Source organism: Mus pahari, chromosome 17 (assembly GCF_900095145.1).
Source record: "Mus pahari chromosome 17, PAHARI_EIJ_v1.1, whole genome shotgun sequence".
Lineage (NCBI taxonomy): Eukaryota > Metazoa > Chordata > Mammalia > Rodentia > Muridae > Mus > Mus pahari.
This window is the reverse complement of record NC_034606.1, coordinates 14203280-14229979: the sequence shown is the minus strand read 5'-3', so window position 1 is coordinate 14229979 and position 26700 is coordinate 14203280. Positions and strand designations below refer to the sequence as shown.

The 26700-nt window shown below is 35.3% G+C and overlaps 1 protein-coding gene across 5 annotated transcripts in view; it reads left to right on the top strand.

The window, feature by feature from the left end:
- Positions 1–26700, top strand: part of Csmd3 (CUB and Sushi multiple domains 3) — a 1165720-nt gene that overhangs the window by 908232 nt on the left and 230788 nt on the right. For all 5 annotated transcript variants that reach the window (XM_021216672.2, XM_029547950.1, XM_029547951.1 and 2 more), the window contains one exon: positions 12277–12393. In XM_021216672.2, the coding sequence (XP_021072331.1) occupies positions 12277–12393 (117 nt within the window). The remainder of the gene's footprint in view (positions 1–12276; positions 12394–26700) is intronic.

Below are 26700 nucleotides of genomic sequence, written 5' to 3'. Positions count from 1 at the left end.
TCTCTCTCTCTCTCTCTCTCTCTCTCTCTCTCTCTCTCTCTCTCTCTCTCTCTCTCTCTCTTTCTCTCTCCAGGAAGATGTAAAGCAGTTAAGGAAGTTCTTTCTCTACTGCATTCATGTCTATGCCTTGTAACTTCTTGGAATTGTTGAGGTCTAATGGATCCTTTTTAAAAGCCTAGGAAAACTCATTATGTCTTCCAGAAATTTGCATATAAAAGGAGGCAGTTCCTCATTCTTTTTTTTTTAAAGATGTATTTACTTATTATATGTAAGTACACTGACGCTGTCTTCAGACACACCACAAGAGAGCATCAGATCTCATTATGGATGGCTGTGAGCCATCATGTGGCTGCTGGAATTTGAACTCATGACCTTCAAAAGAACAGTCGGAGCTCTTAACCACTGAGCCATCTCTCCAGCCCAGTTCCTCATTCTTTAGACCTGTATTTAGGTGTGATTGAACATATGCTTCCTTTTGCCATTTCAGTTCATAGTTCTCTCTCTTCCAAGCATGGTTGGTAAAAAGTGAAGCTCAACTTTAAGACTAAATATTTTATTTTTATTTCCAAAAGGATGAAGTTTGAATGAAGTATTATTTAACTCTATGTTACCCTAAGAGGCTTGAATTTTAAATAAATAATTTTAAATCCCATGTATTTATTCAATGGGAAAATATTAAGACTGCATATTTCAATGCTTTCTTTAAAAATAATTACTTGTTTACTTTATTTATATGAGTACACTGTAGCTGTCTTCAGATACACCAGAAGAGGGCATCAGATCCCACTACAGATTGTTGTAAGCCACCATGTGGTTTCTGGGAATTGAACTCAGGACCTCTAAAAGAACAGTCAGTGAGTGATCTTACTCACTAACCCATCCCTCCAGCCCTCATTTGCTTTCTTAATATAACATCTCTAGCAAAAGTACACTGTGTATCAAGGCACCATACTTAGTTCTAAAGGTATAATATTAAAAGCACAGAAACATTAACTAATACCTCCAACAATCAAAAAATAGACATAGATATTAATAGGTCACATAAACAATGACATATATGACTATGGATGATAATCTTTCTCCTAAAATTATGCAATGGAGTGCTGCACAACAATAGGGGCTTTATATACCATTTAATTTAAGACATACTTTCAAAGACAACAACACTGACTTGAAGCTTTAGTACGAAATATTGCAAAGTTTTCTCTATAAAATCATTTTATAATAAGGTATTTATGTTTTATGTAATTTAAAAAAGTAACAGATTAGCACCACTTAAAATGTTCAAAAAAATCCTATTCCAACCAAACTGCAAGCAGGATTTTGCTTCACAAAGCATAAATAATTCACTAGCAGTCATTTTAAGTGGTTGTCATTGTCATGTATGCTTTATCACAGAATCACAGGTTTGTGACTGTCACAGAGGTGTGATTGCAGGAAATGGTGGCTACTTTTGCATGCTGAAATTCTTATAGCAATGAGGAGAATGTCTAGGAACTAGATAGTCACATTAGTTACCCAACTTGTCAACAAGATAAAGCTCATTCAACTTTGCACTTTAAGCAGATGACTTTTATAGCATGTGTATATATCTCAGTGTCTAAAACGGAGAGTCAAAAACAATGATATTCCATTTACACATTAAACATCTGTGTCCCCAGGACTGCTACTAAATTTCTATGTCAAGAGAAAAGATCTATCCAAGGATGCCAGCTAACTCCTAGTATTTGCAATTGAATGACACTTTCTCTGGAAGTATACACTGATGGAAGCCATAGCTCACAGAGTCATTTTGGGTCGACCTTCCTGGTCAACAATATCAAATGAATGAGCCCAAACAATTCAAGAGGTGACAGAGGTAGAACTTACAATCTATTGAGTTTACATGTTGAGTAATTAAAGTACCTTACATGGCAAGTAATTACCATGTTGTAAAGAAAACTTTTACGATTATAGGTAACATGAAGGTCTAGAGTGGTGGCTCAGTAGTAGAAATACCCTACTTTTTTTTGGCATACAACCTTTGCTTGATTTCTGGAACACATAGCTGCTCAGAACTTTTTATAACTTCAGCTCCAGGGAATCACTGTCGTCTGGACTCTGTAGGCACCTGCATTTACCCAAGCACTTCCCCTCACCCCAACACATATAATCATAATCAAAAGTAAAATAAATATTTGAAAATAGCTTCAAAATAATATGAACTTATAAAACAAAGTTAGTACAGAAGATGATGTTAGTTTCTGTTCTGAAGTAAACAAAGACAGCAAAGGAAATCTCATAGCAATATTATTTACTGTTTTATTAATAAAGAGATAAATATATACCAAAAGATAGCAGCCAATAAATGTTAAATGAAATGCAATTTAAATATGATTATCATTTAGAGTAGTATTTATCACCATCATAAATTTAAAGAGAAAAAAAAATCACCATTGGAGGCTTTTCCTTTGAGGCAAGGAAGCAATATGGAAAATTTACGTGTATACAGAAGACATGAACAGAGCCATAAAAGGGACAGCTGGACACAGAGATATTTCCACAAAGATCAAAGTTCTGAACAAACATGAGAAAGAAAAGCACCAACTTTAATTTTAAGGTCAATACTGGAAATGATAGCTGTCTGTGTTAAAATTCACAGCAGAGAGTTTAAGGATCTCCAAAGGTTTTTACGTTTTAAAACAATGCACCATGGGGCTCTTTCAAATGTGTTCCAGAAGAGAATTTATGCATTGTGACATTCAATCAGGCTATATCAGGGCATAAGTAATTTATGAGAAGTAGACCAGCAGTTTTGTAAGGTACAGCAGTTCTTTCAAACTGAAGGACCACAGGTCACAGCCGGTAAATTATTGATTTAATACACTGTATTGCTCTTCTGTGACCTGTAAGAAGACATTGCTTTTCAAACTACCTAACTTGGTTTCTGAGAATAATTTATATATCATAATTTTCATTATACAGTATATTTGATAATAAATTATACATTACAAAAGTAAAGAGATAGAAAATTTCAAGTAGCTTGAGGCTATGTCGCGTGTCTTAGGAAGCCTCTAATATACCTGAATGCGCCAAAGCTATCTCTCTCCGTGCCACTGGTTTGCTGTTCTATTTCACTTTCTGGCAAAGGGACACTTGTTCTTCTTCTATACACATACTCATGTCCTGGATCAAACCATAAATAGAAAGCCTACTTTATGGCAAAAACAAAAAAACAACAAAAAAAAATCCCTATAGATGTATTCTTGTCTTCTTTGTCAGCTTTAGCATTGCATATATAATAAAACTATCATCAGTACATGGCAGTTTGATCTACAGTGCATTTTATTTGATGTATTTGGTTTCTAATGTTGTGGTTTGTATGGATGTATACATCTGCTTTGTATGTGTGCATGTGTGTGTGGGGGTGTGGGAGGTGTGTTTGTGACAGAGAGAGAAAGAGAGAGAGAGAGAGAGAGAGAGAGAGAGAGAGAGAGAGAGAGAGAGAGAGAGAGGAGAGAGACGGAGAGAGAGAGAGAGAGGAGAGAGACGGAGAGAGAGATTATTTTCTGTGATTGTGCTTGTTTAATTAGATTTGGCTTTTTGTTTTTGTTTGTCTATGTCTGAGAATTTTACTTCATTCTTTAAACATTTTATTTTATTTATTTATTTATCTGTTTATCTATTTATTCTCTAATATCTTACAGCTTACCTGCAGTTTCCATTCCCTCCTCCCTCTTAGCCACTCCTGCCCCCTTCTCTCTCCCCAGATCTCCACTTCTCCTCCATTTCTCTTCAGAAAAGAGCAGGCCTTCCAGGGATATCAACTGAACGGGGTATAACAAATTACAATAAGTGTAGGCACAAACTCTTTTATCAAGGCTGTATGAGGTAACTCAGTAGGAGGAAAGAATCCATGAGCCAACAAAAGTGTGAAAGATAACCCCCCCCACTCCCATAGAAACACCAAGCTGCACAATCATATCATACATGCAGGGAACCTAACTGAGTCCCCTATAGTCTCCCTGGTTACTACTTCAGTCTCTGTGAGCCCCTATAAGCCTGCTTATTTGATTCTGTGGGCTGTGTTTTTGTGGTCCTCAACCTCTCTGGATCCTACAACTCCCCTCCCCTTCTTTGGCTGGTTTCCCCAAGCTCTACCTAATGATTGGCTGTGGGTCTCTACCTCTGCTCCTATCATCCCATCAGTTGTTGGATAAATCCTCTCTGAAGACAATTATCCTAGACTCTGGTCTATGAATATAAAAGAATATAATGGGTTATTTTATTGACTTTTTTGCCAGTGCGTTTAGTTCTATCCTAGCTGCCTGGGCTATCCACCCTATTACTTCCTGTCCATGCAGGCAGTGTCAAGAATGGGTGGCATTTCACTGGTGGCATTCACATTAAGTTGGTTAGCCACTTCCACAAATTCTGTGCTTACCATTGACCTAGTACATTTTGAAAGCAGAACAAATTGCCGGTCAAAGGTTCTGCGACTAGGTTAATGTCCTAACCCCACCACTGTAAGCCTTTGCCTGGTCACAGAAAATGGCCATGTGCCCCATTGCTAAGGGAGTTTACTAGGTCACACTTGTATATTCCATGGAGTTTTCATTACATTAGGTTTCCAAATATCCCCAGAAATGACCCCCCCCCCAAATTCCAGGCCTCTCTCCCAGTTATCTCTTTCTCCGCAGCCCCAACCTGATCTTTCCTGTTCCAGTCACCACCCACCTCCAGTCTATCCACAGAGTCTATTCAATTTCTCCTTTTCAGGGAGTTTCATGTGCCCTCCCCCAACTCTTCTTTTTTCTTACCCTTACTGGGTATGTGGATTGTAGCATGATTATCGTTTACTTAACAGCTAAAACCTACTTATAGTGAGTATATACCATGCATCTTTTTCTGGGTCTGGGTTACCTCACCCAGGATAATATTTTCTAGTTCCATCAATTTACTTACAAATTTCATGGTGTTAATTTTTTAACAGCTAATTAATTTTCCATTGTGTAAATATGCCACATTTTCTATATCTATTCTTGGTTGAGGGACATCTAGGTTGTTTCTAGTTTCTGGCTATTATGAATAAAGCCACTGTGAGTGAGAATTCTCAAAGAAGTCTCTCAAATGACTGGGAAATAGTTAAAGAAATGTTCAACAATCCTAGTCATCAAGAAAATGCAAATCAAAAGGACTTTGAGATTCAATCTTACACTTGTCAGAATGGCTTAGATCAAAAGTAAAAGTGACAGCTCATGCTGGTGATGATGTGGAACAAGGAGAATATTTCTCCAAGCTCATGGGAGTTAAACCTTGTAGCAGTTCCTCAGAAAACTGAGAATATATAGTTGTTTGATTATTAGTGAGAGAAAGAGAGAGAAAGAGAGAGAGAGAGAGAGAGAATGGAGTTGGATAGGTAGATGGAAGGTTGGGAGTATCTGGGAAGAGCTAGGGAGGGGAAAACATGATTAGAGTACATTGTATGAAAAGAATTTTTTTTTAAAAATGTAATTAAAACAAGAATTTAAACTGTGTGACTTTATGCACACTCATTGCAGGTTGTCGCATGTGGATACAATATTAGTTGTCTTAATTACTTTCCATTGGCATGGATTTGCTATTCCCTCCGTGGAATCCAGAATCTACACATTTCTCATATTTAAACATTATTCTATTGATTAATCTCGAATCTTAGAGCTATTCATTTTTCATAGAGTTTAACCCTTTATACAAAGCTGTGGTGATGTCCAATAACCAAATAAACAGCCAAAATGGAGCTCCAACCAGAGGGAGTAAAACCAACATATGGTTGATAAGTAGAAGATCTATTTGTATTTTGAACTGGATTTAGGTGATATTCCTAGCATAGTTTCTCCTAAAGAGAATTGTGTGCTTTGGACATCATTTCACAGCAATCTGGCATTGCTAATTGAAGTTTACTTAGCTATCTAATATAACATATAAACTTTTTTTTTTTACATTATACTGTTCCTAAAGAAATAGGAGAATCATGATAAGACTTGCATGTCAGAAAAATCAATAGCAGGAGTAAGAACAATTGTGGCTGGAATAGCCATGTAGAAACTGCTGAGAGTCTGAATTGTAACAGATAAAGTATAACAGATAGAGAGAAACAGATAAATGACCCTAGCGTATAAACAGCAAGTCAGTGTTTAACTTGACCTTGGGTCAGGGGAAGGGAATAAGAATAATGACCTGTTTTAGCAAGAGAATGTTAACGTTTTCAATCCCGAAAATAATTTGGCTCTGTATGTACACACAAAATATAATTTTCCAGTACTGCAAAGTAGTGATTAATTATAATTAGCTATGTAAACATTAGGACAATTGCCAGGAAGGCACATTTCAGCAACATCAGTGTTATTTTGCAAAGTCTACTCTAGAGAATTATGGTCCTATAAGATATAACTTGAAAAGTAGTTTTTCTACCATTGAAGAGTCTTTTAAAACATCCTCTGAATTACCTAAACTGTAGTATCAGATATATATATATATATATATATATATATATATATATATATATATATATATATACCATCTTGTGTCTTTGTCTCATTTGTATATTTAATCAGAGAATTCCAGCTTTTTTAAAAGTGAAAATAGATTCTTATCACATACCATTCTGCCCCAGCAGTTTCCCTTCCCTCCACTCCTCCCTGCTGCCCCTAACCTACCCTCTACCACAGGTCCACAACTCCTTTATTTACTCTTCAGGAAAGAGCAGCCTGCAAGAGATAACAGCCAAACAGCACAAAATAAGATACAATAAGACAAGGCAAAAACCCTCATACTGAAGCTGAACAAAGCAAACAATTAGCAGGAAAAGAGTTCCAAGAACAGGCAACAGAGTCAGAGACACAGCTGCCCCCACTGTTAGGAGTCTCAGCAGAACGCCAAGATAACAGCCATAGCCTATGAAAGGAAGACTCAATGAAGTCCCATACAGGTCGCATGCATGCCACTTTAGTGTCTGTGACTCCATGTGAGCCCTGTTTAGTTGATTCAGTGGGCCTAATAACATCCCATCAAAATATAATTTTACAACTTTATAACATTTATAATCAAATTTCAAATGATGAGCCAATGAATCCTCCTGTTTGAAGTCTTACGGTAAATGTAGTCTCTTTTAAGAAAAAGGCCAGTGATTTCAGCACTACTGTGATGAAATCGAAATAAGAATACATAGTGATGCTACAGGCCAACATCAGGAGACTCAGCGTAGTCTATTTATATTGGATAAGCACAAAACAAATATAGGTTTCTACCTTATACTATAACTCTCTCTTATTCATATTATCACATACTTCTCAATTATTGCCAAGCAGAATAATGCTAGGCTTCATTGGCTATAAATTTGGTCATGTTGACTAAAAAAAACGAAGAACACATTACCAGGAATGCTTACCACACTGGTTCTCAACCTTACTAACTCTGTGATCATTGAAAAACAGTTCATCATGTTTTGGTGACCCTCAACCATAAAATTATTCTGTTGCCAATTCATAATGTAGCTTTAGAACTGTTATGAATAGTAAAATAAATATCTTATTTTCAAATGATCTAACGCGCCCACTGTGAAAAGATCTTTGTCGGCCAAAGAGTCACAGATGCACAGGTCGAGAACTTCTGGTTTACAGGACATCAAATAGCCATCCATCTCCATGTATTCATGCAAAAATCCTTCATGTTTATAAGTAAAAATTTCCATCAAAGTCTGTAATGTGCATGATGCAGAATACCACACATGAAACAAATCAAAGTTGACAGGCACAGAAAATATAGGATGCACTCATGATTTAGTCACATTGCTAAGCCTGAATTAAAGAGCATCATTTTCATTCATACTTCCCAAGTAAAAAAATAAAACTTCCTATCATGTATATTCAAAGTATAATTTTAAAATCAGAAAGAAAGCACAATTCATTCTTGAAACACTCTTGCAATAGTAGCATTAGAAGCTCAATAAGGTTATCAGTGCTGAAAGAGGAATATACTGAATACTCTCATTTCAAGGATAAGAGTTGATGAGAACAAGGACTCTTGGATTTTATCATCATATCATTTTATTGTTTTTGAACATTCTGGGTTTGTTAATTTCAACTATTTATTCTGCTTTTATTGAATATTTAAAAATAGATGAATAAGATATCACAACCATGGTCAATACAAAATTGTTGTTTTGAAAATATTACTATGTTTTTTAAAAGTTTGAGTGGAAATTAACCAAAGTATGGCCTTTTCAAACTGCCACAGTTCTTGAGATAAATATACTACCACATTTTAATAATAAAACAAATCAAGCATTATTTAACAAACTCCAAGCATAAAACCTAAACCTTGTACTTAGTTTCTATTCCTGTTGTGATGAAATACCATGCAAAAACAAAGTTTAGAAAGAAACAATTTGTGTGTGTGTGTGTGGCTCATAAATCAAGGTAGAATCCATCATAGTAGATTAGAAGTAAATGACAGGAGATTGAGACAACAGGACACATTGCCTGCTCAGTCAGGAAACAAAGAGAGATGAATATGTGTGCTTAGCTCAGTTGCTCCTTTATAGTTCAGGATTCAAGCACAGGGAATGGTGGTGTCTACAGTGAGTATGTCTTCCCACTTCAATAATCTAATCATTATCAAGTTGATAGCAGAGATTAACAATCAAAATCTACCACTTGACAAATTCATACTCAAAAAGCATCACTTGTAATCATAATCTTTTACTCATCCCACCAAAGTTTCCTAGTCATTTTATAATGCAAAAATAATATGCAACATCAAGAGTCTATGCAATTTTTAGAAATTTTAATAATTTACAATTCTGAAGTTTATCTCATCTGAAACTAAACACAATTTTTTAATGAAAAGCCTCTATAAAATTAAAAGGTAGTTATATAATTGCAATATTCAGTGTGACAAATTACTCCCATTCCAGAGTAGAAGAATAGAATCAGGGGATAATAATGAATAAATAGAGAAAACTTGAGCACAGAAAACGTTGAATAATAAGGCATCGTATCCAGAACCAGAACTGTTATGAAATTTGCTGGATGCCAGTGGGTATAGTCAGCCCCACTCCTCTAGCTTGCCTCCTATAACATCCGTGGCCACTTTCTTAGATTAACTTTACCCCAATTCTATAGCATCCCTGACAACCACAGCATGGTCCTGGAGTCTCCAGACTTTTAGAATCCCCTTTAAACTTCCTTTTATACCTTCACAGAATGGCCTCATTGGCTTTCCTGCAGGATCCAACCCTGCTACACACAGCCTGGTTTCACTTATTCTCTAAAGCAATTTCAACAAATCTAGGACCACTTGGTCAACAGTACTAACTTCTCTTGCAACCTAGAGATGTAACCTGACCCCCTTAGACTGATGCATCTTCTGTAGGCATTTTTTTTGCTGTTGTACAAGTATGGTATAGGATGCTTCAGATTGCTTTAATTAGAACTTCCATCACAGAACTAGACTGAACACTTTTCTTTCGTGAAATTTCTCTTTCAAACAAGTTAGTTAATTTTCCTTAGATTTAGATTTTTTTCAAATTCTTAGGATAGGCAAAAGAAAACCATATTCTTGAAAAAATATAACACAAGAAAGTTTCCTCCTCAGTTTCTGTGTACCTCTGAAATCTCTTGAGCTAGAAAACAGCTGTTCACATTTCCCAAAGCATTCTTGTCTTCCAAAAAACTTGTTTTTAAAAATCTTTAAAAAATAGATAAGTAAAGCCAAACCAAAGCATCAGGCTATTAAGCTTCAATAATAAAAGAACAAGAAAAATAAATTTTCTCATAAACCCATATCCTTTTCTTTTTTATCTATTTTTTAAATGAAATGAATTTATTTTTATAAAAAGTATTAGGAAAAAGTATTAGGAATTTAATTATAACTAAAGAAGTAAGCAACAATGGAAGGGGTAGCTATTTTTAGAATGTGTATCTTGTAACTTTGAGAATTATGGGTATGCAGTACTTGCTGAAAAAGCCAGAGATAAACTCGTAGAGAGCTCTAGGAGAAGGCTCTACATAAAGAACACAAAAGTTGGTACAAACTGTTGTGGAGGAGACTTTTATGATAGATGAATCAGTAAATGAAATCAAATCAGAAAGAGGCAGGGGTGTAGTTAGGTCATCAAGCAACTATAGGAGTGGAATATGTAGTTCTCCGTACCTCCCCCCCCCCCTTTCACACTGATACTTTGTGGATGAGAGATTCTAATGAGAGAGAGAGAGAGAGAGAGAGAGAGAGAGAGAGAGAGAGAGGAGAGAGAGATTCTAATGAGAGACAGAGAGAAGGAGGGAGGAAGGGAGAGAGGGAGGAGGAGGCAGAAGAAGATAGTAATAGTAGTAGTAGTAGTAGTAGTAGTAGCAGCAGCAGCAGCAGCAGTAGCCTTGCAAGTATAAGTAGGTTACATATACAAAAATAGTGGAATGTTCCAAATGAAAATGGTTGGGATTTTGTGTTCAAATGATCCCAATGTATAAAGTAAAAAATTGACTAAAGGTATATTTTGTAGTGGTCTTGGTGAATTTGTAGGGTTCTTATTGAATTAATTTCTTTTATTAATTATTTTATTTAGATACATTTCAAATGTTCCCCTTCCTGGTCTCCCCTCTGCAGACTTGCCACCTCATATCCCCTCCCCTTTGCCTCTAAGAGAGTGTTTTCCCATCTAGTCCTCTAGCTTTCCCCTTCACTGGGCACAAGCCTCCACAGGACCAAGTGCCTTCCCTCCCATTAATGCCAGATAAGACATCTGCTACATATACAGTGGGAGCCACGGACCAACTCATGTATACTCTCTGGTTAGTGATTTTGTCCCTGGGAGCTCTGAGGAGTCTGGTGAGTTGATATTGTTTTGCTTCCTATGGGGTTGCAATCCCCTTAGACTCCTTCAGTCCTTCCCATATCCTTTTCTTGAGAAGGCACTCCTTAAAGGAAATCCAGTGAATCTGCCGGCCAGTGAGTAGACAAGCAAGCAGGAGGGCTCCCAGCTAGAGGAAAGGGAAAAGTTCCTATCAAAGACTTAGGAACGTCACTGAGAAAAGGCCCACGAGGCAAGGTCTCTGAGTATATGTGATTTGGAAAACTCTTTCTATGAGGCATCCATAGGTATGGGGAAGAAAATTACTTCTTCACAAAACAGACTATAAAATGTCCTTCATTTACTAATTGCCATGTAACATTTAGCAGCTTGAAGCCATTGTTTTGTTTTGTTTTGTTTTTGTGAACCTTCCTTTTCAGTCAGCTTCCTACATACTGTATAGCTTCTTTTTTCAAGAGCTTTTGGTGCAACCTAAGTCCTCATTCTAGTTGCTTTTTGTTCCTCCTTGTTCATTATTTTCTAAGTTGTTTCTCTGCTTAAAGTATATCATGAATATAGGAATTTTTAACAGTATCTTCTCTGTGTAGGAGATCACAAGTTATATTCTCTCCATGAATCTTAGTGCGTCTTATGTCTTCTAAATGACAAGAACACTTTCTATTAATTTATTAGATGCTTTCAGCTTCATTAGGAGGGGTATGTCTAAAGTAGCAAATGAATCAATGTTAATGCACGGTGAACTGGTTTGACTTCAAGGCAGATAAAGACTGGAGAGAAAAGACAAGGAAGGTTCTGAACCTTCCTAATGCTATGACCCTCTTCTATAGTTCCTCATGTTCCAGTGACCCCCAATCATAAAATTCTTTCATTGCTACTTCATAACTGTAATTTTGCTACTGTATAAATTGTAATGTAAAGACTAGATATGTAGGATATCTGATGTACAACCCAGAACTTCAGAACTGGTGGCTTAGAATGAGAAAATGTATTTGTAAAATCATTCATGTCCAAGTATAGAAATAATTAACTTGACATCAGCATAATTACAGTAGAATCTAAGTAACATTACAATGCCTGACAGCTCTCCTATGTGTGTATATGTGTGTATATATATATATATATATATATATATATATATCATCTTTATAATATTATTAAGTTTATATGTTTATAAGTGAGAGGTCATCATTATTACTTTTAGAAATAACTGTTATAAGATAGTTATATTGCTTTGTTTTAGATGACAATAAATTCCAAAGCTTATAAAATTTTATACACACTTTATGTTTTTTAAATACTTAACCCTAAAGAGACTTGTATAAACATGGAAAATAAATTATAAGTTTAAAATTTAAGAACTGATTTTGTGTAGATCGGGAAGATGTTTGTATTTTGAATTTTTTGAATGGTTTTTGTAAATATTTTATTTTATAATTTTTCTTCAACAGCACCCTGTGGAAGTCGTTCAACAGGTTCAGAAGGCACAGTGCTATCACCAAACTACCCCAAAAATTACAGTGTGGACCACAATTGTGTTTATTCTATAGCAGTTCCCAAGGAGTTTGGTAAGTAAGATTCATCTCAGTGCGCCCTCTTTATTTCTAGAAATGCCTGACTTTCATTACATGTTATTTGAACAATTTTCATGAAAATATCTACTGCTCACAAACTGCTTTACTCTGAAATTTTAGGTGGTATCTTTGTGATAAAACTGAAGTTATTTTATTTAATCTGAAACAACAGTCAAGTATACAGGTGAACAACAATACAAAAATGAAAACAGGATTGTTTTTTTAATTTTTAAAAATAAAAACATCCAGTAACCTTGCCAGTGCCTTCTTATTGGGATGACATAAGATGAGAAATTACTGGAGCAGAAAGTAAAATCTGCTAAACAATATATACATAAATTCAAAAATATAACTATTGCAACAGTAACAGAATTATTTATAAAACATATATCAGGTTTATAATTTATTAACATATTTTTCAGAGTGGAAATGTTTTGCTTTAATTAAGTTAATTTCTAGAACGACGACTATAAATTGACAACAAAGAACACTTCAGACTCTCTTGTTAACCTGAAAATCGTTTGTATATTAGCACTGAGAATATGCCGTGTCCTATGCTGTCTTAACATCCGCCTGATTGACTGTGGGTCTTAGAAGTCACTTAGATGGCTTAAAAAGTTGTTCACCCCAAGGCCCAGCTGGATTTGTCCCATATTAAGCTCTATCCATGCATAGGTAGGCAAGGGAAATTTAATGAGCAGTAAAGAGTTGTGAGAGTGGCTGAAAGTTCATAAACTTCCAAAATTTTGATTGACAACATTGTGCTCTATGACAAAGGATTTGTTGGAGCCATCTTGAATGTCTGGGTCTAGATGACTCACTACTCTATCAGAAGGACATGGATTTTTATCAGTAGATACCATTAGATAACAACTTACCTCTGCTACTGATACATAAAATAAGTTGATGTTTCCAGTCCAATTTCTTGAAACCAGGTAATACCTATACATTCTCCTTTCCTACCTCTAAATCTTGTCTAAGACTCTCATCTTAATCAAGAACATGGTCATGAGACAGGAAGTAATTAACCTTCCACTTTATCATTGGGCTAATGCTGACTATATTGCTAGCATTAGCGATGTCAGTTTCAGTACTGTGTGAAGTATTTCCTCATCCCAACATACTGATCAATTTAAACATGTTTGAGTTCTTTTAGTATTGAGGAGAGTGACCTTTTAGAAAGAATATCATCCTCTTGTGTGGGGGTGGGGACTTCATGGGCATTGCTTCTCTGTCCAAGAGCATCCTCTGCTTGCTAGAATTTAATGGATTGCAAATGGAAAAAAAAAAAAAATGGTACCATAATTGCTGACAGACTCCAATGAATGATTGTACATAAAATGTATGGTTCTCTGAGTTCCCCTTTAAAGCTATTAATTTTCTCTGTTCTTCTCCCATTGGAGGAAGCCATGTGGCCAGAAGAATAAGAAAGAGAAAAATTGGGCATTTTATTTTTTGACATGTATACATACCAGTCACCGTAGTGATATTTGACGGTAGTTTGAATATGTTTCACAAGAGTAAAAAGATTATTGATTGAAATAATAGTTACTTAACAAATTCCTAATCAATGTAAATTTTATTTTGACAGACTAATATTAACTGAATTTAATCCTTTTAGCTTAAATATAATGCCATATGGAGATAAGTATGAGTGGTTTCTAAAACAAACCTTGAGTTAAAAATGAATAAAAAGAAGTATGCCTTAGTTTATTAATACAAAATTATAATTTTGTTTTACAAAGTTCCATATTCATTCTATTTATGAGCTTAAAAGATATGAGTTCTTATTAAAGCCCCTTGACTCTCTTTGGGAAATTTTCGTGAATTCTTTATTTGTGAATGAAAATTTTGTCAACAAGGAAGAACCGTGCAAAGGAAGAGAGATGGGTGTATAAAAAGGTCGTTTCTTATACAGCATGCTCAGATACGCTGGGTGTGAGAGTGCCAGCCTAGAGCCTAATTTCTGAGTTCAGGTTTTAGCTCAACTTGTATTCATTGTTGTTCTTTTCAGACAGATTACCATTTTAGCCCAGCCTGACATTCTCATCTTCAGAACAGTGATGATGAGTGCTTAAATCATGGGATCGCATTACAATTAAACTTCACCACATGAGATAATGCTTGGCATACGGTCAAACACTTGGAGACTCTTTTGTATACATTGCATTTATATGAAACATTCCCTAACCCTACACCTTCTCCCTCAAAAGAAGAAAAAGATGGACAAATCAAGCAACCTAGATTTGCAGTTGAACTAGGTCTTAAAATTCCGATTGCTTGAAAATGAAATAATTATTTGCATTATTTATTTATAAAATCCAATGTTAAGTTGTATAAATAAACATCGGATTCTCAAATATGTACACACCCAGTTCTCCTAACTTTGTCACCCAGTGTACTGAGGGGAGGGCTGTGGGATTAAACACAGATGGGTCATTTCATTCTTCATATCTATACCTCTAGCTCTTTGGTATGAGATGATTAAGCAATGGTCAGTGGCTCCCTACAAATCAAATTCCTATTTTGCCTCTGTCTGCTCTCTTTCTCACTTTGCCGTAATTCCCTGCTATTGCCACATTGAGCTATTTCTTATTGCATTTTGCTATCGTTTTATCACATATCACTTCTCACATTTTTCTCTGTTCCTGTCATTTGTTTCAAATTATGATCATTCCTTCTTTTATATCTTTTAGATGGGAATGCTCTTAGAACTTGACCTGTAAATCATTTAACACATTATCTGTCAAAAACACTCTGCTCATTTGTTCCAATTGCCTTTTGAATAGGAGCCAAGGCTTTACTCCTGGGGAAAAAAAATCATATAACATTAAACGTGAAAATATTCTATGCTATTCATAAAAGACCATGCATAATATGCTATATTACCTCCCAATAAGCCTAAAACAACTATTGTTTCCTCAATGTAAAAAAAGAAGACGGTTGTTTCACACCACTCCAGAGGGGTTGGTATGCTTCTTACACATTGCGTATTATCTGATCATGCACATTTCTGTGTTTTTTCCTGGGCTTTATTTGAATTCACAAATAATATACTTGTGTATAACTTGATTCTGCTTACTGAGAGTAGATTGCTTGTAAATACCAATTCTCCAATACTCTGAGTCAGAAGATAGACAGCTTCTAATGTTTCCAAGCATCCTATTGTTGTTAAAATGAACCTCACATCTTAAGTCAATTTCCCAATATTTATACTCTAGGTTTCCAGGTCAATGGCCATTAAGAATGACAACTTGTTAGCTGGGTAAGGGTTATTGGTATTTTGCTATTATTTATAGTATTAAGCTATTTGATTTGACTCTAATATTAAAACAATAATTAGCAAAATATATTTTAATTTTCCTACTTACAATTTTCAGTCATGAAGATTTTTTTTTCCTAGTAGTTTGGATTCTCAATTATTCACTCATTAGTGAGTGAAAAAATATGGAACCAGACCTTATTTTGACTTCTGTTCAGGTGATATATTGTAGGTGGTGAAAACTCTTAACATGGTATAAGAAAAAAATGTGTTATTAATATAAACATTTAACAGAATATCAAGAACTAAGTAAGTAATAACGATCTGTAATGTGGCTTTAGTAAAACTGATTAGGAAATGTGAATATCTACTTTAAAAGTTTGCTGGAAAATAAAGCAGAAATAGGGTAAGTGACAACTTCAGGCAGAAATCAAAGGGTTTTTGTTTTGTTTGCTTTGTTTTTAGATTTTTCTCTTGAGAGAAAAGACACTGATTTTTTTTTTCTTTTTGTAAAGCTCAATGGGAAAAACACATCTTAGAGGGAAAAGTTGAAGATATGAGTCTGAGAAGCTGGCAAAGAAGTCCTTCAGGCATGGAGGAGATAGAATTTAGGAAAACTTGAGAATCTGCTTTCATGAACAGGAATATTTAATAATAACATAAGCAGCTGCGCAGCATCATAGGTTCACATAGTGTATTAGAGCCATAATCTATCTCAGTTTTCCCGCCTTAATTTCTCTTCAGTGTCCATCAAATTCCAACTATGAGATTCTCTGTAACACCCAGTGTATGCATGCCCAAAGGCTGCTTTAATTATGTGCCACTCACTTAGAAGCTTAAAAAAATTAATTCTTAGTTCCAGAAGCCAGACACTTGAGAGTAAGTTGATGTTATATACATCCTGCAGGCATTGGGAATGAACCTTTCCCTGCATCTTCCAAGCTTGCGGTAACTCCAGGAAACACTTGGTTCTTGGGCTGATAGCTGAGTGACTGTTGCTACACTCTTCTCAACAGGGCATTGGTGGAGTCCTGTTTGTCTCTGAGACTGATAACTACTTTTCTGGATCATGATGATAACAGTTATTTAGGGCCCACTTAAATCAGCTTGATTATCACCTTGGTTCTTAACCACTTAAATCTGCTAAAGTCACTTTCATGTGTGATGATAGTCACTTTCATGTGTGATGATATTCTTAAGCTTTTGTATTGATAGAAGTTTGGGGGACAATACTTATTTTATTTTTTTTTTATTTTACTTATTTATATTTCAAATGTTATCCCCCTTCCCGGTTTCCCCTCTGCAAACTCCCTATTCTATCACCCTGCTTCTGTGAGGGTGCTCCCCCATCCACCTACCTAGTCCGGTCCGGAGTCACTGCCCTAACATTCCTCTACACTGGGGCATCAAGCCTTCACAAGACCAAGAGACTCCCCTCCCACTGATGCCAGATAAGGCCCCTTCAGCTCCTTCAGACCTTCCCCTAACTGCTTCCATTTCCCTGTGCTCAATCCAATGGTTAGCTGCTAGCATCCACCTATGTATATGTCAAGCTCTGGCAGAGCCTCTCAGGAGACAGCTATATCAGGCTCCTGTGAGCAAGCACTTTTTGGCATCCACAATAGCGTTCTGCTTTGGTGACTGTATATGGGATGGATTCCCCAGGTGGAACAGTCTTTGGATGGACTTTCCTTCAGTCTCTGCTCAACTCTTTGTCCCTGTATTTCCTTTAGACACAAGAAATTCTGGGTTAAAAATTTGAAGATAGGTAGGTGAACTCATACCTCAATCCGGGGCCATGCCTATCCTCTGGATATGGTCTTGAAAGGTTGTCCATCCTCTTTGTGGGGTATTTCAGCTAATACAATATTTAATTAAAACAATAGAGCACAAGCTATATTAACATAATTTTAAACAGAAAATTGAATATTAATCACCACATAATGGACATGTAAAGTATTCACTATAGAGACTACAAATTTAGATTGAAATTTTATGGAGAAACCTAATTTGTAAAACATTTTGAGTATGATATGTGTATAGTGACTTAATTTTCTGGTCAGATTTCTAGATTTCTTCTGTCTTCTAAAAGATTGTCATTCAACCTATTTCTTAGCACATGTCTTCTCTAGATTATACTGGGAGGGAATATATTCATGAAAGGGATAAGTGGGTATAACATCTTCTCTTGTCCAGTCAAGCTGTGTTTGTCTCTGATTTGATCACTGTCTCGGTCTCTTCATTACACATGTGTCAAGTTTCTAAATCTTTAAGTTAACAGAAGATTTTGTCAGTCTAGTTATTAAAAATATTTTCTGTATTGCCCCTGGTTCCTTTCAGTGCTTTGAGATAATTTTGTGTTTCCTGTAAATGGAGTCAGGGTTTCACGATGCAGCCCAGAAAGGCATCAGCTCTCTTCATGGTCCCATCTTTTCAATAATGAGGACATGATACTATCTCCAGCCAAAAGAATTTTGATTGATTTTACTTATGTTTTTCTGTTTTGTTTTGGTTTTTTTTGTGGTTTTTGTTTACATAGCTTTCACTACCTTCAATTTCTTTCTTTGAGTTATAATAGAAAATTGTTTCAAGGAAACGCCTATATTGAAGAAACTTGTTTTTCTTATGCATTGCATCATACAATTAAAATTCTTACAGTATTATTACATTTATTTATTTACTTATAGCGTGTGCATATGTTTGTAAATGTATGAGCCACAGCATATGTGTTTTGGACAAAGGGTAACTTGCAACAGTTGGATTTTTCCTTCCATCAGGTTATTTCTAAGGCTCAAACTCAAGTCACAGGGTAGGTGACAAATATTTTTATCTGGTAACCCCTCTTACTGGCCCACTCTTAAGGTTTTAACTTGTATTTCATAATTTATCATAATATTGTATTGGAAATACTGTAATTAGATAAAAATGCCTCATTAATTCTGATGATATTGATTAATCTTAGTTATTGAAAGCTGCAGTATTACATCTTTCACTTTGCATAAACTCTTGGGCTGTGACAGCTGGTCATTGAAAATATAGCAATTTCAAGAGTTTGAAAGGAAAGTAAGTGCCTCTTGACAAGAATTAAGATGCATGCATGTCACTATGAGAGTGCACATGCTATCACAAGTATACACATACCACCATGAGTGGGCACGTGCCACCATGAGTGTGCACATGCCACCATCAGTGTGCACATACCACCATGACTGTGCACATACCACCATGATTGTGCACATTCCACCATGAGTGTACACATGCCACATGAGTGTGAACATGCAACCACAAGAGTGCACATACCACCATGAATGTGCACATGTCAACAAGATTTTGCACACACGACCATGACTGTACACATACCATGAGTGTGCATTGGCATTACTTTAGTGGGTGTTTAGACTTTTGTGGGTGTGTGGACAGGCTTTAGAACTGTGAAGCCGTTCTTATCCTTTATGCTTAAGTAGAATGGTTTGAATTGTGAATATATTCCTTTAAATTTCACACATTTATTGGGCCATTTGCCTTGTGATAAATCTGCTTGCAGTTTAAAATCCCCTGTTTTACTCAGCAGAGTTTAGATAATTTATATTATAGTTACCTGTCATTCTACTTAATTCAGCAATTTATTTCAGTAATTTCTCCAATATTTTAGTGACAAATTACTTTATGGTTCTTTCTGCATGCCACTTATATTAGTAAATCATTTTATTGGCTTTTTTCAGTTGTGAAGTTTTCACCATTGATAAACCCTTAAGAAGATCAATAAAGCTTTTTATATCTTTTACTTAAAGTATATGAGGCTTCATTTTAACACTACTATTACATCAAAATCAATGATCATTATTTTTCAAAATGTTAACGTCTTCTAACAATAATAAATAATGTTCATGAAGTGTGTGCTTACTCAAAATTTGCCTTTATTATTTAACATTACCTTTTAGACTTTGAACAAAATGAAACAGCATAGAATTTCAACAAATAAGAATGGGTATGTTTTGTTTGGTTTGGTTTGGTTTGGGTTTTTGGTATTCTTGCTGTTTGGCAATAAGGAAAGAAAGTGACTTGACCAGATGGCTCAGCAGATAAAGCTACTTGTAGTTAAACCTGTCAACCTGAGTCCTGTCCCTGGAACCCACATGCTAGAAGGAGACAGCCAACACACACAAGCTTTCTTTTGACATTCACATGTACCATGACAAGAGCATGCCTTCCCACCACAACCATCACACTCACACACACACACACACACACACACACACACAGAGAGAGAGAGAGAGAGAGAGACAGACAGACAGACAGACAGACAGACAGACAGACAGACAGACAGACAGAGACACACAGACACACAGAAACACAGACACACACAGAAATAAGACAGTCAGACATACAGGTATACAGACACACACACATTATAAAAACATAATACATAAATGTATAAAAACTTTAAAGAAAGCTTTTTTGAACAACTGATATTTTGTCTTTTAACATAACTATACACCATTTTTCTCAATTTCTCATGTAAAACCATGTTTACATTAAAATTCTAGTTGAAATACATTAAAACTTCATTAGAAATAAATGAAGAAACATTTGGCATACATTTTTAATTAAAAAAAACCAACATAACTTGTACACAACACAGTATATACCATAAAAGAGTTAATTACTGTAAGATACTCGAATGCCTAAATAGTTAAAAAGAAACTAAGTGTAAATCAAATTCAAATGTTTAATAGAGTTATTCAGTAACTTGTTGCATGATACCTCAAGAGAAAAAAACTCCTAAGAGGCCTGCATAAGTCAAATTGAGTCTTTTTGAAACTCCATTGAGACTGTCTGCAGGAAATTAGCAGGTACCAGCTCTGACCTCCAGTTGTTTCAGAGTTTTAAGAGCAAAATATGAAAATGTGACTATATAGAAAGCAGCTGGTGTTACAGACTCAGAAAGATAATAACTAAATGCCCAGGCAGGTACCATTTAGCTCAGGTTACATTGTATATAACTGGGGATTCCAGATACCAGTTGTATGTGATAGTTTTAGCATTTAAAGTGTTCTTAAGAATATTTTCATGGGTTGTCATGACTGTAGTTTAGTAGCCCGCTATAAAGTCTTCAGCAGTACACCCAGAGTCTCTCATCTCTCTTCAGCCTATCCAGATGTAAGACAAGTAATGTGTGAGAGGACAGTCTGCAGTGTCTGAGGTCAAACATCAGGAGACTTCTCACTATTACAAGTCCTCCTTGTTAAACTGGTGAATGAGTTGTTGTTTTGTTTTATTTTGTTATCGCTGAACAATTATCACACTGATGATTGGTGAGGTCTAGAACCTCAGATTTATTAGGGTGTTGAAAGCTTAATGCCCTTAAAAAATCAGCAACATGTCATATAATTATATATATATATATATATATATATATATATATATATATATATATATATATAAAATCACTACATTGAGTCAGTTGGTATCTTGGCAAGGTATGCATGGATTGGATTGATCAAGATATTGGGTATCTATAAAGAAAGTCATTCCTAGACATGCCTACCTGATCAAACTAGAACAGGGGAAGAAGGGGGCCGCCTTTGAAACCGTTATGTGACAAGATCTTTGGCAATGGACACAGGATACATAAGAGCACAAACGCAAAACTAAGTTTTACCAAAGCATTATGTATAAAAACTGACAGTGACTCAGCATCTTATACTGATTCTTTGATCTTTTACCAGAGGTGCCATAAATAATGGAGTAAAGTAGCAGCTATCCAGATATAAGAGCCATATGTGATAGTAATGGTCATATAATCTCTAAAGTATACTCATACCATTTTTCTAGTCATTCAGTTTATCCCAAGGAAGTCTTCAGATAATTAATAAGTTCTCAAGTAGGGTGGCCCCCTGCAAAGCTATGACAACTTGCAGACACCCAAGGACATGAAAGGCTATATGACATATTAATGAGATGTGTCAGAGGGCAAGTTCTGGCTTACATGTAAGAATAGTGTTCATTTCAGAGTCAGCATTTGGTTTTGACAGTGTATGAGTTATGATATAGTCTTGGAATGAAAATACAATTCTCAGAATTTGAGGCAATGGGTTCTTGTGTGTTGAACAGTAGAACAACTTTTATGATGAGCTCTTTTGTGACTATCCGGATATCTAAAATGATTTTGAGAATGGGGGTAATTTTAGAATAATATTATAAAGTGAGATTTCTTGACCTGTGGGTCACAAGAGATTGAAGATTGTTATATGTGTGTCTGTACTGCAGAAGCCATTGCAATCGCATAGTCATTAAAGAGCTTTAAAGAAGCTGGGTGAAGCTAGTCCTGTAATGAATGTATTGTGGTATCATTAAATGTGGAGGCTTAGAGGGTGGCTATGGGCACAGGCAATAAGAAGAACATAGGAATCAAATCAATCACAGCAAAATATTTATCAGCTAAACATTAGTTGTACCTAGAACTTTTAAGAACATTGCCAATAGGTTTCTAAATTGGTAGGGCCATGGAATTGTTTAGCAATTTACCTTGAGATTTCGTTTATTTTGCCTTTTAAAATAGACAAATTACACTGTGAAGTGATTAAATTGTGAGGTTAACCATCCCAACTTCTTTGAGTAAATCTTGGATATTGAATTTTAGTCTCTGAAGGGCCTATATTATTTTACATTGGACTATATTAATTACTTTAATTGAGGGTAAAAATCTATGGCAGTCCCAATTTGTCAGGCCTATTAGAAGTACCAAAAACTTAATTTAATTTATTACTATTTTGGCCAGAGCTTCCATAGCCAGTGTGAGATATTTAGTCAATGCAATATTTATGAAGATTAAAATGAGGCATAATTATTCATCATTTTATTGCTTATAACTATTGTATATGATGTTGTGTCTATTGTCTAAATTTAGTAAGTTTGCAAAGAATATTTTTAATCTGATGTGCTCTATTGATTAAGGCCACAAAATTTACCAGTTGTTATATCTCAATAGATAGCAATATTAATTCCAAACTCGTATTATAGAAGCACAGAAAACAATAGTGGGTCCTTTGTAATCTCACTGTATAGTATTTTGTAGTATAACTTAGATTAGTAAGTAGTAAAAATGATGGTTTTCCTTCAATTTTCTGTTTCCACATTTGTGTCAAGATTTTTATGTTTGTTTTTATTTTGACTTACTTTTATTTATTTTCATGTTTGTTTAGATTATTTTCAGTAGGAATTATTCATACTTCTGTATTTTTACTTTGATTATATTTATAATACTTACTCCATAATAACTCAGTAGTATAATGAAGGTTGAAGTCTCCCTCATGGAAGTGCTTACTTGTAGGTTATAATCCTCTCTGCTTAAGGATAATTTGAAAAATGTCCTTAGTTATACCATGAAGGTAACAAAATGGTATTTTAATCTTTTTATCTCCTTCCTTAGTAATTTCCAACAAGTTGGCTCATAGTGCAGCTGCTTTTGTTTCATTAGATTTGTGAAGCCCCTCGTTTAATTCATTTAATTCATTTAATTCATATTATTTCATCCTTATTTTTAGCATAATTGAGAAATTACATAGTTTTGAACACATTTATTTAGAATTCTTTCCCATAGCCTTAGGGGCTGTCCTGAAGGTCCCAGTGTTTACCATTTTGTTATAGCCACATCCCCGACTCCTGGACTCAGTGCTGTTTCTAATTATTATGGGGAGTCATTAACACTAAAGGGAGGACATTCCTCAGAAGTAAATATTCCTCTATTGTTAGGGGTTTCAGAAAATATGTTCATTACTACACAAACAAGGCTTATTCACACAGTAGCCATCAACACTCATGGAGGCTCACCCTGGGCCCTGTCCCAGGTGGCAGGAATCATGCCACTCTGTCCCCACCAGAGCCAGACCAGACTAGCCAACAAAGTATCACTGTCACAAGGTAAGAACCTGTTCTGTAAAGAGTTGAAACCAGAATCTTGAATTATGATCCAATATAAAGCAGAAATGTCTAAGCTTGACACATGGTCTACATTCAGTTAAAGAATTACTCTTGCTTCTTAAGTTTTACAACTTCTAGCATAGAGTGATGAAATCTGTAATAAATAAAACTCAGCAGTGTGCAAGATTTCTAGCCAACAACAGCCCCTCATTACTAATGCAACCCCCCAAAAGAGAAGAGAAGAAACTAAACAAAAGCCTTTAGGGGGTCATGATCTCTGCCTTGACAAGTCTGTACTATACAGTCAGGATTTTTAGTTAGGACCACTTCTAAAACAGTTCCAAAAGGGCACAAGAGAGTAAAAGAAAGGATCTTAGCTTTTGAGGTTTTATGCATGATTGAGTCATCCTCTGTGAAGCTACTACAGACCTGCATGATTTAAATTTCCTGCAATATCCAGTGGAAAATATGAAGGTTTCCTAGTCAGTTCCCCATGCCTGAGGCTCCATGTAAGGAGGTGGAGAAAACCTTCCTGCTCACAGCTGAACACCGAACACATTTTCAGTCTTCTTAACCAAATGAATACAGTAGAAGAAATTCATATGTCATATTATATACATATATATGAATATTTCCCTTGTCACCACATTTTGTATTCTCATTCCACTTCAAACAAAATTAGTTCCTTTCAACTTACAATGAAATGACTATAACATGCTGTAGAATATGATTTGATGATTTTTCAAAGTGACTGTCATTTTATCTAATACAGGTTCAAATGACAAATGCCTGCCTTGAGTCATTATGGGATGGATGTCAATGTTGCTACTTCACATTTCTTTCATTTTTAAAGCAGTTATGGGTACAATTTATGCTTAATAATTCAAGAGAAAATTGGAAAACATTGTACAGAAACATGAAATATAGTTGTTTACTCAGATTTTCAGTATTTCATAATAGCATATTCTCTCATGTATGTTTGTCTGCAGGTTACTTTTCTTTTTGCTTGTTTCGTTGATGGATTGATTGGTTTAGATTGTGTGTGTGTGTGTGTGTGTGTGTGTGTGTGTGTGTGTGTGTGTGTGTGTGTTGTATGTGTTCATTTGTGGTGGTGGAATGTGTAACTATTCCCAAAAATGGGGATTCAGGTGGGGAGTGCCAGGTTGGCTTCTCTATAGCTGTTCATCTTATTCCCTTGAGACAGGATCTCTTAGCAAATCTGGAAACTATGGAGGAAGCCAAGAAGCCTGTCTGGCCTCCTTGTCTCTACACTCCTGACAACCTGGCTCTGGGATTATAAATGTACGGCTATAGCTAGCTTTTTAGTTGGATGATGATATCTGCAAAAGTCCTTAGGGGTGTGCAGCCTGCATGATTAACTATTAATCAGTTTCCACAGATCATGTGGAATAATGGAAAAATAATATGAAATGGTAATCCACATATTGTCCTTTATCTGTCTAAACTTGGTGCTGTGGACTTGAATACTTGCTTAAACTCTTCCAATTTATTCTCTTGTTTTTGTTTTTTTTTTTTTGAGACAGAGTTTCTCTGTGTATCCCTGACTATCGTGTAACTCTCTCTGCAGACCAGGCTGGCTTCAAACTCAGATATGCCTGCCTCTGTTGACTTTAAATATTGTACCACTATGCCTAAATTGTATTCTCATTTTGATTTTCATAGTTACATAGTGTTTGCATTGTAATTTGTCTGATGTCTTTGTTCTGTGTTCTTCTAATCTGTATACTACAGATAACGTGAAGGAAGTTTTGTTGTTGTTCATTTTATTTTGATTTGCTTATGACATGGGGTCTTGTTATTTTGCCCTTCTGGCTATAAAACTTGATCTCCCTATGTAAATCTACCTCCAAATCTGGAAAGTATGATACCAGAAAAGACAGGTAGGAAAGTATCCCCAAGACTTCTGAAACTCAGGTCAGCTCACAGAACCCCATGAATTTATGGGATTACCATAAATAGCTAGAAATTGCAAGCAAGATACTGCAAGCTGTATCTGATTTTCTTATGTGCCTACAAAGTCCTGTAAACATGACAATTATTTTTATTTTCTGTTTGGCAGACAAATACATGCTATCAATTGTACTATAGAATATTTTAAAGAGGAATCTAAAAAGAATTCTCCTATAGTTTATATAAACTTAGTATTTCAGGCACATTGCTTATATTGAACATGGGAAATTCAAATGGAGATTTGTAGCTAGTATATTTTCCACATTCACCAAAGCTGTGTAAGCTAGTAAACTACAAAGCTAAGTGTCAGAGTTTCATTTTCCATGTTTTTTTATTTAAAGAAACATTTTATAGAAGGAATAAGTTCTGAGTTTTAATCTTGTATAGTATTTTATTGTGACAGGTATTACCAAGTAAAATTTTAATACAAATATTTTTATTTAAAGTCAAGTTTGGGGAAAAAATTGTGGCATTTATAATAAGAAATCAGTGGTAATTTTGTGAACCAAAGATACATATCTTCTTGAAAACAACGTAATATTCAAACATTTAAATTTCATCTTATCATGAACAAACCATCTCTGCAGATATTTTTACTCTCAAGATAATTTGTTTTCTGTATTTCATTTAGTCTTTTGGGAGCATAATGGCTTCCTTTCTGTTTACCCAACCCTTTGTACCTCTTGTTTAATTCTAACTGTATAGAAATGGCCTATTAATAATTATAACATGATTGTGAATACAGATCTATGGGGCTTTTTTGGTGAGTGACAGTCTTTCACTAAATAGATCAATTATATATTCAAAGACTGAGCACATCTCTCCTCTTTTGATTTAGAATCTGAAATAATTGGTTGATAAACAACAGTAGTTCCTGGCCTTTAGAAGAATACAGAAAATAAACTTTCTAACTGAGCACCCTATTTAACAATGTGGACGATTGTGGAAAAAAAAATGTGAAAGCTGACATTTAAGAGAAAGCTGTGGAAAACCCAGGAGGTTCACAGAAGGGGGCCTGAAAATTAGTTGCGAAGGTGCAGTAACCATATTAGAAAAATTTGCTACAGGAGATTTGTAACTATTAGACAGTGGAGAAAGGATCCTTCCCAGAAGGATCAAATATACTTCAGGAAGATATGTGGAGG